Source organism: Passer montanus, unplaced genomic scaffold (assembly GCF_014805655.1).
Source record: "Passer montanus isolate IOZ18808 unplaced genomic scaffold, ASM1480565v1 scaffold112, whole genome shotgun sequence".
In the NCBI taxonomy this organism is placed as follows: Eukaryota; Metazoa; Chordata; class Aves; order Passeriformes; family Passeridae; genus Passer; species Passer montanus.
In genome coordinates, this window is record NW_024357836.1 from 1,042,540 (window position 1) to 1,053,736 (window position 11,197).

At 65.5% G+C, this 11,197-nt stretch overlaps 1 protein-coding gene across 1 annotated transcript; it reads right to left on the bottom strand.

The window, feature by feature from the left end:
• Positions 1–337: 337 nt before the first annotated feature.
• FCHO1 (FCH and mu domain containing endocytic adaptor 1) lies at positions 338–11,084 on the bottom strand. The gene is made up of 27 exons (XM_039733368.1): positions 10,939–11,084; positions 10,709–10,786; positions 10,018–10,109; positions 9,843–9,917; positions 9,626–9,767; positions 9,222–9,374; positions 8,499–8,603; positions 8,041–8,139; positions 7,862–7,958; positions 7,346–7,390; positions 7,198–7,270; positions 6,722–6,743; positions 6,591–6,645; positions 5,725–5,903; positions 5,629–5,653; positions 5,038–5,100; positions 4,908–4,950; positions 4,717–4,808; positions 4,063–4,632; positions 3,307–3,576; positions 3,119–3,230; positions 2,890–3,045; positions 2,058–2,190; positions 1,784–1,983; positions 1,210–1,274; positions 959–1,123; positions 338–540 (listed from the first exon to the last, which is right to left on the bottom strand). Exons 2-27 carry the CDS (start codon positions 10,733–10,735, stop codon positions 518–520), a joined length of 3,081 nt encoding a protein of 1,026 aa, XP_039589302.1. The 5' UTR covers positions 10,736–10,786; positions 10,939–11,084; the 3' UTR covers positions 338–517.
• Positions 11,085–11,197: the final 113 nt, after the last annotated feature.

Sequence of the window (11,197 nt, forward strand, 5' to 3'; positions counted from 1 at the left end):
TAGGATTTATGGGATTTATGGAATTATGGGAATATGGGATTTATGGAATTATGGGAATATGGGATTTATGGAAATATGGGATTATGGGATTTATGGGAGTATGGAAATATGGGAATATGTGATTTATGGGAATATGGGATTTATGGGAATATGGGATTTATAAGATTTATGGGGTTTATGGGAATATGGGATTTAAGGGATATATGGGATTTATGGGATTGGCACCGTGGCAGGAAGGAGGCAGCAGCCGGCGGGGGGGATTTTATTAGAAAATAAAGTGTTTAATAAAAGAGCAGCTCCTGCTCCCTTCACAGCACAGGGGAGGGCGGCGGGGGGGAGCAGGAGGCGACGCGGGGACAGCGACAGGGCGGGGACAGGAGGAGGAGGAGGAGGAGGAGGAGGAGGAGGAGGCGCCCCAGGAGGAGGCGCCCCCTCCCCAGCCCGCCTCCATCCAGTGTTTCCAATTCACACAACGGCGGGAGAAGCCCGGGGGGGCCCGGGGGGGCCCGGGAGCCGCTCAGGACCCCGCCAGGTAAATCCCTGCGGGGAAAAGGTGGGCACAGAGGAGGGAGGGCACGGCCCGGGCACTGCCCAGTGGCGGAGCTCGGTGCCACACCGAACTGGTGACCCCACAGAGCAGGGAAAGGACCCTAAACACCCCAGGGAAGGGACCCTGAGCACCCCAAAGAGCAGGGAAAGGACCCTAAACACCCCAGGGAAGGGACCCTGAGCACCCCAAAAAGCAGGGAAAGGACCCTAAAAACCCCAGGGAAGGGACCCTGAGCACCCCAAAGAGCAAGGAAAGGACCCTAAATACCCCAGGGAAAGTACTCCAAGCACCCCAAGGAAGGGACCCCCTATTCCCCCAGGACCCAGGGGATGGGGAAAGGACCCCGCACCCCCCAAGGCTGTGGGGAAGGGAACCCCCAGCCCCGTCCCCATCCCCCCCCGGCCGTACCTGTAGCAAACCTCTTCTTGACCAGCGACATGCGGTACCCGGCGCCCGCCAGCTCCACCTCCACTCCCGACAAGGTGCTGCCCTCGCTGCTGAACTGGGCGGCCACGGGACTGGGCTTACTGGGACCCCCCAGCGGCTCCCAGCTGGCCGAGAGCCGCCCACAGCCTGGGGGGACAGCGCAGGGGTTGGGGGGGGTCGGGACGCGGAGCCCCCCGCGCCGTGACCCCCGAGCAGGGCGGGCCCGGCCTCACCTCCCTGCCCCGGGGCACCGGGGACGTCCAGGAGCTTCCAGAGCAGCCGCTTCTCCTCCAGGTTCCTGCCGGGATAAGGGGGTGTCATCAAGCCCCCACAGCCCCAAAGTTTAGCCCTTGCTGCCCATCCCCACATCCTGCCTTCCTCACCCCGTCAGTGTCCCCATTTCCCAGTTCAGAGTCCCCTTCTCCCAGTTCAGAGTCCCCATTTCCCAGTCCAGGCTCCCCTTGTCCCACCCTGAGGAGATTCAGGACCCCACCCCTGTGCTCCTCATCTTCAGCAAGTTTGGGACCCCCGGTCCAGTGTCCCCCCCACCCTGGGGGAGTTTGGGGCTCCCAGCCCTGTGTCATCCAGCCTGTGAGGGTTTGGGACCCCAGACCCATCATCTCCCACCCCATTCAGCCTCAGGACCCCAGACCCTTCATCCCCATCCCACTCATCCTCAGGACCCAGACCCTTCATCCCCCACCCCGTTCAGCCTCAGAACCTCAGACCCTTCATCCCCCACCCCACTCAGGACCCCCATCCCTCCTCCCCACCCCAGCCCAGCCCCTCTCTCCCCGCTCCCGTTACCAGCTGGCCGCGGGCTGCAGCCGCAGGTTGGTCAGGGGCTCCTCCAGGGGCAGCAGGACGTGCACGTTGCCCAGGGGCACGGGCAGTGCCAGGGCGGCCGCGTTGTAGCCGTACTCCACGCTGACCCGCGTGGCGCCGGGCGCGCAGTCCCAGCGCACGCAGAGCCGCAGCGGCGCCGAGCCGGGGCCCAGCCGCGAGAACTGCGGCACACCGGGGGCTTTAGGGGGGCACCGAGACCCGCCCCGTGCCCGCCGGGGTGCCCTGCGGGGCTCACCTGGTACTTGAGCAGAGCCACGTTGTAGTAGGAGGCGGCCGGGCTCTGCTCCGCCTGCTTCTGCAGGTGCCCGGTCAGCGCTGCCATGTTCAGCCAGAAGTCCTTGGTGCTGGGGTCGCTCTGGGAGGGGTCGCTGGGGGCGTGGGGGGAGAGGGACAACGGGGTCTGGGTACCCCCAGGAGCTGGCACGTCGGTAGCCAGCTCCAGAGCAGCTCCAGAGAGTGCCCAGACCGCTGGGATCCCCAAAACTCAGCTCATGGCTGGCACACCCCAAACCCCCCAAGAATCCCAAATCTCAATACCAAGCTCCCCATTGCTGCATTCCCAAAAACCCCAAACTCTCGATGCCCAGCTCCCCATCGCTGCATTCCCAGAATTCCCAAAAACCCCAAACTCTCGATGCCCAGCTCCCCATCACGGCATTCCCAAAAACTCCAAAATCTCAGTACCCAGCTCCCCATCGCTGCATTCCCAGACCCCCAAAAACCCTAAAATCTCAATGCCCAGCTCCCCATCGCTGCACTCCCAAGACACTCAGACCCCTGAAACCCCCAAAACTCAGCTCCCCATCCCTGCATCCCTCATCTCCTGAGGGTATCCCCAGGAAAACAGGGACACTCCGTACCCCAAAACCCACACCCATCCCTGCATCCATCACCTCCCAGGCTCCCCATGCCCCTCCTGCACCCCAAAACCGCCCCCATCCCTGCATCCATCACCTCCCAGGCTCCCCGTACCCCTCCTGCACCCCAACACCAGTCCCCCAGCGCTGCCCCCCGCACCTCGCAGGCTGTCCCCCCGGTGTCCCCCGTGTCCCCTCCGTGTCCCCCACCTGTAGAGCAGCTCGGCGTTGGGCAGGAACTGCTCGATGGCCGCGGCGTTGAGCAGGCGGAAGCTGAGCACGGGCGGCGCCGCGGGGCCCCCCAACACCCGCACGATGCCCGCGGGGAAGGACATGGTCAGCTCGCCGGTCACCTTCACCAGGCAGCTGCCGGGGACACGCCGGGGGTCAGGGGACGCTCCGAGCTGCGGGGACCCCCGGGATCCCCCCCTCCCCGTACCTGTCGGCGTCGCGCCCCTTGAAGTAAGCGTGGACGTACTCGGTGAAGGCGGTGGCCACGGGCAGCGCGTCCTGCGAGCCCAGCACCACCGGGCTGGGACCGCGCGACAGCCCTGGCGAGGGGGCACGGGGGTCAGGGCACGGCTGGGACCCCCAGCCCACCCCCCCAGATGCCCCCCCGGCACGCACCGAGCGCCGGCGGGGCCACGGAGAAGAAGCCGCGCTCGCCCAGGCTGGCGGGGGCCGAGTGCGAGGGGCCGCAGCTCCAGGAGGGCGAGGGGCTCAGCGAGCGCGACTGCCGAGGCACGGCGGGCTGGGGTGGGGGTCTGCAGCCCTGCGTCCCCCAATTCCACACCCCTGCACCCCGAATTCCACACCCCTGCACCCCCCAATTCCTCATCCCTGCATCCCCAAATTCCACAGCCCTGCATCCCCGTGTACCCCTGCATTCCCAAAATCCTGCATCCCTTCATTCCCACATCCCCTATCCCCGAATTCCCAAACCCTGAATTCCCACATCCCTAAACTCCCAAACTCGATATCCCTGCATCCTGCGCCTCTGAATTCCTGCGTCCCCGAATTCCCATATCCCCATATTCCCACACCCCTGAATTCCCACACCCCTGAATTCCCAAATTCCCACAGCCCTGAATTCCCACATCCCAAATTCCCACAGCCCTGAATTCCCATACCCCAAATCCCCACACCCCCGAATTCCCAAACCCAGGGGGCAGATTTGGGTGTTGGGGGGCAGGGTTAAGGGTAATGGGGGGCAGAGTTGGGGGTCATGGAGGGCACAGCTCAGGCTAATTGGGGGGCACAGTTTGGGGTCACTTAGGACAGAGTTTGGGGTCATGGGGGGCACAATTTGGGGTCATTAAGGATACCGGGGGGGCTGTGTCAGTCAGGTTTAGGGGTACCCTGGGGCCGCCCCCCACCACTCACCCGGCTCTGAGGGCAGCGGGGGGGTCCCGGCCGTGCCCCCCGGCCCCTGGCAGCCCCAGGGAGAGGGGCTGCAGGACTCCCCCCCGCTCGGGGGGGCCGGCGAGGAGGACGACGAGGAGGCCGAGTTGGAGGAAGGACGCGTCGGGGGGGGCTGCTCCCCGCCGGGGCTGCGGGGTCTGCCCCAAGCCGGGGGGTCCCCAAAAGGGTCGGGCGAGGGCGCTTCTCGCGGGGCGGGGCCGCTGAGGCAGCGGCTGCGACCCCGGGGCGCGACCCCCGCCTCCCCCCAGAGCCCCTCGGCTCCGGGGCCGCTGAACACGGCGAAGTTGGGGGGCTCGGGGAGGCGGCCGGAGGGGCTGCGGGGCCGCGGGGGCCAGGCGCTGCCGGCGGGGGGCGGCTCCGCTTTGGGGCCGGGGCTCTGCGGCGTTCCCGGCTGCGGGCTCCAGGGCCGGGAGTCCGGGGAGGGACCGGGAGCGGGGTGCGACGGCGAGTCCAGCCCCGAGTCCTCCACGTTCTCCGGGGACGAGGAGGAGAAGGGAGACGAGGACGAGGTGAGCACGTAGGAGCGGGGGGCTGCGGGACAGCGCCGGTCAGAGCGCGGCCCCCGCCCCGCCGGGGAGGGGAGGGGGGTCCCGTTCCGCGCCCCCAAATCCTCACCCGGGAATTCCTCTGCCTCCAACGCCGACTCCAGGGGGGGCCCAAAGAGCGCGGCCGAGGGTGGCGTGTCCTGGGGGGGCTTCCCGGGACCGCTGGGACAGAGCCGGGGGGGGGGTTCAGAGTCTGCCCAGGACCCCCCAGGGATGGGGGGTGGCCACCCCATGGCGCCCCAATCCCTCCCCGTCCCCTACCTGTTCACCTGCGCCGCCGGGAGACCCCTCCCCATGCTGTCACCTGCGGGGAGAGGGGACACTGCGCTGCACCCCCCACAGCACCCCTCAGGTGCCCCCCAAATCCTCAGGACCCCCCGCCCTGTCTCACCGGCCGCCAGTGTCCCCTCGGGGTCTGTGTCACTGCAGGCTGGGGTCAGGGACGCCGTGTGCCCTGCAGGGGATGTCACCATGAGGGGACACGGAGCCACGGGGACTCTGGGGTGGCTCGGGAAGGGTGGGGGGTCCCCAGGGGTCGGCGAGCAGACAGGGAATGGGGCTCGGGGAAGGTGGCACTGTCCGCAGGAACTGGGTTTAAGGAAGGGTGGCATTGTCCCCAAGGAAGGGGACTCAGGAAGGGTGACATTGTCCCCAAGGCAAGGGTTCAGGAAGGGTGTGATGTCCCCAAGGAAGGGGCTGAGGAAGGATGGGATGTCCCCAAAGAAGGGGGCTCAGGATAGATGGGATGTCCCCAAGGAAGAAGCACAGGAGAATGGGATGTTCCCAAGGAAGAGGCTCAGGAAGTGTGGCATTGTCCCCAAGGCAAGGGTTCAGGAGGATGGGATGTCCCCAAGGACTGGGTTTAAAGAAAGATGTGATGTCCCCAAGGAAGGGGGTCAGCAAGGATGGGATGTCCCCAAGCAGTGGCTCTCAGCCCCACTGCCACCCCCCCAGGCCACCACCCGCCCGCAGTGCCACTTACGGGACGCCTGCCTCCTGACGGTGCCCTGCAAGAGAAGGGGACAGGGGTGAGGTGACCCCGGGAATTCCGGGGGTCCCCGCGGCCCCCCAGGCTCACCCCGACGCCGGGGGCCAGGATGAGATTTCCCACGGTGGCCTTGAGCTGCTCCACGGTGGCCTCGGCGCTGCCGGGCGCCTCCCGCGCCTGCACCGGTTTGATGTGGACGTAAAACTTGCGCGGCTCGTCCTCGTCGTAGTCGGAGTCGCTGGAGGAGCAGCCGGGATTCTCCACCTCGCCTGGGCCCCGTCAAGGCAATGCCCGGCTGGAATTACCCTTGGATCCCCCAAAAACCCCTGCTTGGAATTGTCCTTGGTTCCCCCAAGAAATCCCTGCTTGGAATTACCTTTGGATTTCCCCAAAAATCCCTGGCTGGAATTCACTTTGGATCCCCCAAAATGCCTGCTCAGGATTCCCCCTGGATCCCCCAAAAATCCCCAGTTGGAATTCTCCCTGGATCCCCCAGAAATGCCCGGTCAGAATTCCCTTTGGGTCCCCCAGAAATGCCTAGCTGGAATTCCCCCTGGATCCCCAAAATCCCTGCTCAGAATTCCCCCTGGATCCCCAAAATGCCTGCTCAGAATTCCCCCTGGATCCCAAATTCCCCATTTGGAATTCCCCTTGAATCCCCCAAATCCTCGCTGAGAATTCCCCCTGGATCCCCAAATCCCCAGTTGTAATTCCCCCTGGATCCCCCAGAAATGCCCGGTCAGAGCTGCCCCTGGATCCCAAATTCCACAGTTGGAATTCCCCTTGAATCCCCAAAATCCCTGCTCAGAATTCCCCCTGGATCCCAAATTCCCCATTTGGAATTCCTTTTGAATCCCCCAAATCCCCACTCAGAATTCCCCCTGGATCCCCCAAATCCCCTCTCAGAATTCCCCCTGGATGCCCAGTCCCCCTTTTCCCGCCCATGCCAAGGATACTGCGGGCACTGTCCGGGCGCACGGTGAATCCGTCCTCGTCCACCTCGGGGCAGCCCTGCAGGACACCCCCGACATTCCCAGTGCTCCCAGTTTGGGATGGGCAGCGCCAGGCGGGGAACTGGGACACTCACCAGGTCGTTGTCTGGAGATTCCCTGGGAATGACGAGGAGAGTCAGGTGGTGGAGGGGGAAGGGATGGGGGAATTCAGGGATGGGGAAATTCAGAGATGTGGGAATTCGGGGATGCAGGGATGAGGGAATTCGGGGATGCAGGGATTCAATCCCCACATATGGGGATTGAGGGATGAAACAATGCAGGGATGCAAAGCTGCCAGGATGCAGGGATGCAGGAATGCTGGGATGCAGGGGTGTGGGAATTCAGGGATTTAACAATGCAGGGATGCCCAGGATGTGGAATGTGGGAATGCCGGGATGCGGAGATGATGCAAGAATTCAGGGATGAAACCATGCAGGGGTGCAGGAATTCAGGGATGTAGGGATATGGGAATTCAGGGATGCAGGAATTCAGGGGTAAAATTATGCAGGGATGTGGAATGTGGGAATGCCGGGATGCAGGAACTCCGGGATGCAGGGATGGAGGCTCTTACACAGCGTCACGCTCCCGCTCCTTGCGGCTCAGGCCCGGGATCCGGAACGCTTTGCTCCGGCTCCTCTTGGGTCCTGGGGGAAGCGGGAGCGGGTGAGGAGGGGTCTCCGCAGCCCCCGGCACCCCCAGCTGGGTGCAGACGTACTTGCCTTCCTGCGCTGGAGCCAGCCGGTACTCGTCGAAATCCAACACTCCTGCCACGGAGAGAGGGATCAGCCGGGATCAGCTGGGATCAACCCAGGATCAAGCTGGGATCAGCCCGGGATCAACCCAGGATCAAGCTGGGATCAACCTGGGATCAGCCAGGATCAACCCAGGATCAAGCTGGGATCAAGCTGGTCAACCCAGGATCAAGCTGGGATTAAGCTGGGATCAACCCAGGATCAGCCCATGATCAGCCCAAGATCAACCTGGGATCAGCCTGGGATCAGCTAGGATCAAGCTGGGATCAGCCCAGATCAAGCTGGGATCAGCCAGGATCAAGCCAGAATCAGCCCATATCAAGCTGGGATCAGCCCAGATCAACCTGGGATCAAGCTGGGATCAGCTGGGATCAGCCCAGATCAAGCTGGGATCAGCCCAGGTCAACCTGGGATCAGCCAGGACCAAGCTGGGATCAGCCCAGATCAGCCGGGATCAGGGGTCCGGAGGGACCCCGGGCTCACCTGGCCGCTCCCTGCCCGTGCCCTTGCTCTCGGCGAACCTCCGCAGCAGCATCTCCGTGCCGATGTTCTCCACGTTCTGCTTGAACTCCTCGTGGACCTGGGAGGGGGAAAAGGGAAGGGGACATGGAATAAAGGGGACAAAAGGGGGACAGGGAGGGGTCACTCAGCTGGGGACTCACCTGGCCAATCTGGACGTGGGTGTCCTCCACGGAGTGCGAGTAGGAGCCGATGAGCCCCTTCATGTGCCGCAGGTGGGCTTCCTCCACCTCCTGGAAGCGCTGGAGCGGGAACAACGGGGGCAGGAATGGGGGGGACATCCCCAGGCATCGGCAGGGAAGGGTTTGGGATGGGTGGGATGTCCCCAGGTGGGCAGGGAAGGGTTTGGGGTGGGTGGGATGTCCCCAGGTGGGTGTGGAAGGGGGCTTGGCATGGGTGGGATGTCCCCAGGTGGGCAGGGAAGGGTTTGGGATGGGTGGGATGTCCCCAGAGATCCCATCTCTTCCCAAATCCCACCAATGCCCATCCCTTCCCAATCCCCAGCTGTGCCCATCCCTCTCCCCAGCTCCCAGCCGTGCCCACCCCTCTGCCCGGGTGCCAGCCGTGCCCACCCCTCTGCCCAGGTGCCAGCCGTGCCCACCATGGCCGAGTCCAGCATGCGCTGCTCGAAGTCGGCGCGGGCAGCGTTGTATTTGTCCACCGCCCTCCGCAGCGCCTCGCCCGCCTTCCGCGACTTCAGCTCCGCCTGCGCCACCGCCGGGCACGGGCACAGGGGGACAAGGACAGGGATCGTCAGGGACAGGACAGGGGACAGCCAGGGGACAGCCAGGACAGCCAGGGGACAGCCAGGACAAGGACAGGGATCGTCAGGGAGGGGACAGGGGACAGCCAGGGGACAGCCAGGACAGCCAGGGGACAGCGGGGACAAGGACAGGGATTGTCAGGAATGGACAGAGACCACCCAGGGGGACAAGGGACAGCTGGGACAAGGACAGGAACCATCAGGGAGAGGACAGGGGACAGGCACAGGACAGCCAGGAGAAACCAGGGGACAGCCAGGACAAGGACAGGAACCGTCAGGGAGGGGACAGGAGCCTCCTGGGGGGGACAGGGACTCCAGGGAGGGGACAGGGATCACTGTGGGACAAGAGGACCATCGAGGGAGGGTCAAGAATCACCAAGGAGGGGACACAGACCAGTGACTGAGGTGACACAGTGGGTGACAGAGACCGCAGAGAGGACGAACAAGAACCACCACGAGGGGACAGAGACCACCAAGAACGGGACAAGAACCACCAACAGGAGCCAGGGACCACCCAGGGGGACACGAGGACCACTGAGGGGGGGGTCCCGGGGGTGGCACCTTGTCGATCTCCTTCTGGCTGGTGCCCTCCTTGCGCAGCCGCTCGTACTCCTGGCACTTGCTGTGGTAGCTCTCCTTGGACTTGGGCAGCAGCTGGGCCACCCCGTGCAGCAGCTGCACGGCCTCCAGCGTCCCCGACACCTCCTCCTTGGACTGTGGGGACACGGCGGCGTGGGCAGGGTGCCGGGGAGGGGACAGGGCCGGGGAGGGGACAGGGCCGGGGAGGGGACAGGGGCAGCAGCTGGGCCACCCCGTGCAGCAGCTGCACGGCCTCCAGCGTCCCCGACACCTCCTCCTTGGACTGTGGGGACACGGCGGCGTGGGCCGGGGTGCCGGGGAGGGGACAGGGCTGGGGAGGGGACAGGGCCGGGGAGGGGACAGGGCCGGGGAGGGGACAGCGCTACCTTCTTGTGCACGCGGCCTTGCTCCTCGCCGTAGCGCGAGATCTCCTTGATGAGGTCGTGCAGCTTCTTCATCAGCTCCAGGTGGCACAGCGCCAGCTTGTCCGAGGAGATGCGGAAAACCTCCCACAGAGGCGCGAAGGTCCTGCTCGGGGGGCCACCAGAACGGTCACCGCGGTGTCCCCAAAGCCACCTGGAGGCGGCCCGGACCCCCCCGTACCCCAGCTGGGTCCCGTTCGTGGCCATCTTGGACAGCTTCACCATGGCCTTGGCGTAGTTCTCCTCGATGGCGGCCCTGGGGATGGCGGGGAGGGGGGTGTGGGATGGAGCCAGGGTTGTGGGGACCCCACCCGGGGGTTGTGGGGACCTCCCGGGTTGTCCCCAGCCCCGGGTACCTCTCCCGGACGAAGTCAGCGAGCTCCTTGGTGGAGATCTGCCCGTGCTTCATGTTGTGGTAGAGCACGTCGAAGCCGTGGTTCTTCTCGCCCTGCCAGGGGAGCACCCCCCCTCAGACCCCAAATCCCAAGGGACCCCCACACCCCCTTTCCCCATGGGACCACCGGGAGCAGCGTCTGAGCAGCCCAAACCCCCCCAAAATTGGGGTGCTGAGCCCCCTCCCACCCCCACCCCGAACCAGCCCTCCCCAGGACGGGCTGGGCTGAACCCCAAAAACCCCTGGGGTTATTTTGGGTGCTGCCCCCCACCCACAAAGCGGCTTCAGCTCAGCCCCTCCCCCGCCAGCCGCGCTGGGGGTGCAGGTGAACCCCCAGGGGAAACTGAGGCAGGAGGAAGAGGAAGGTGGCGGCAGCTGCCAGACGAACCAGGAAGCGCCGGCCACGCGACTTCCCCCGCCCCCCCCCAGGCTGGGGACCCCCAGGGAGGGGGGGACAGCGATGTCACCACAGCGGTGAGACCCCCAGACCACCCCCCCCAACACCCATCCCCCAATTAATTAATGAACAGCATTAACGAAGGCACCGGGCCTTGAAAATTCACCTCCCCGAAGGGCGGGGGGCCCCTGAGCATGGGGGGCACCCATGGAGGGGTTGGGGGGCCCCCAAGGGCGGGGGGTGGGTCCCGGCTTACCCAGAAGTGCTCGGTGAAATAGGACATCTTGGAGGGGGGGCAGCGGCGCGGGGACCCCGCAGCTCAACTCCCGGGGCCCTGGGGGGACACCGGAGCCTTACCGGGGGCTGTGCCCCCACCCCGGGCTGCGCCCCCCCGGCCGCGCTCCCCATCATGCACCGCAGAAAAACAGGAAACCCCAAAAATTCGCGCCCGGTTGGCGCCACCGGGGGAGGCCCCCCCCGACTCACCCTGAGCTCTCGGGGGGTTCGCGGGGCCCCCCCGAGCATCCTCGGCGTGCCGGGGGTCTGGAGGGGTTCAAGGGAGGGGGGTCAGGGCACGCTGCAGCCCCCCCAAACGCGCTCCGAGCCCCCCCCGCTGCCCGGTGCCTCCGCACGGGCTCCGCCACCTGTGTCACGAGCGGGGCGGGCTCGGCGCGGCCCCCCCGGTAAAGGGGGGGGGGAAAGATGGGAGGGGTCTCGGGGCTCGCAGGACCCCCCACCCCCCCCA

Coding starts and splice junctions, on each gene's coding strand:
- FCHO1 (XM_039733368.1), bottom strand. CDS start 10,735: ATGTCCTATTTCACCGAGCACTTCTGG. Junction 9,768..9,842: donor ACGAACGGGACCCAGCTGGG/GTACGGGGGGGT, acceptor CCCCCCGAGCAG/GACCTTCGCGCCTCTGTGGG. Junction 1,984..2,057: donor TGGCTCTGCTCAAGTACCAG/GTGAGCCCCGCA, acceptor GGTGTGCCGCAG/TTCTCGCGGCTGGGCCCCGG.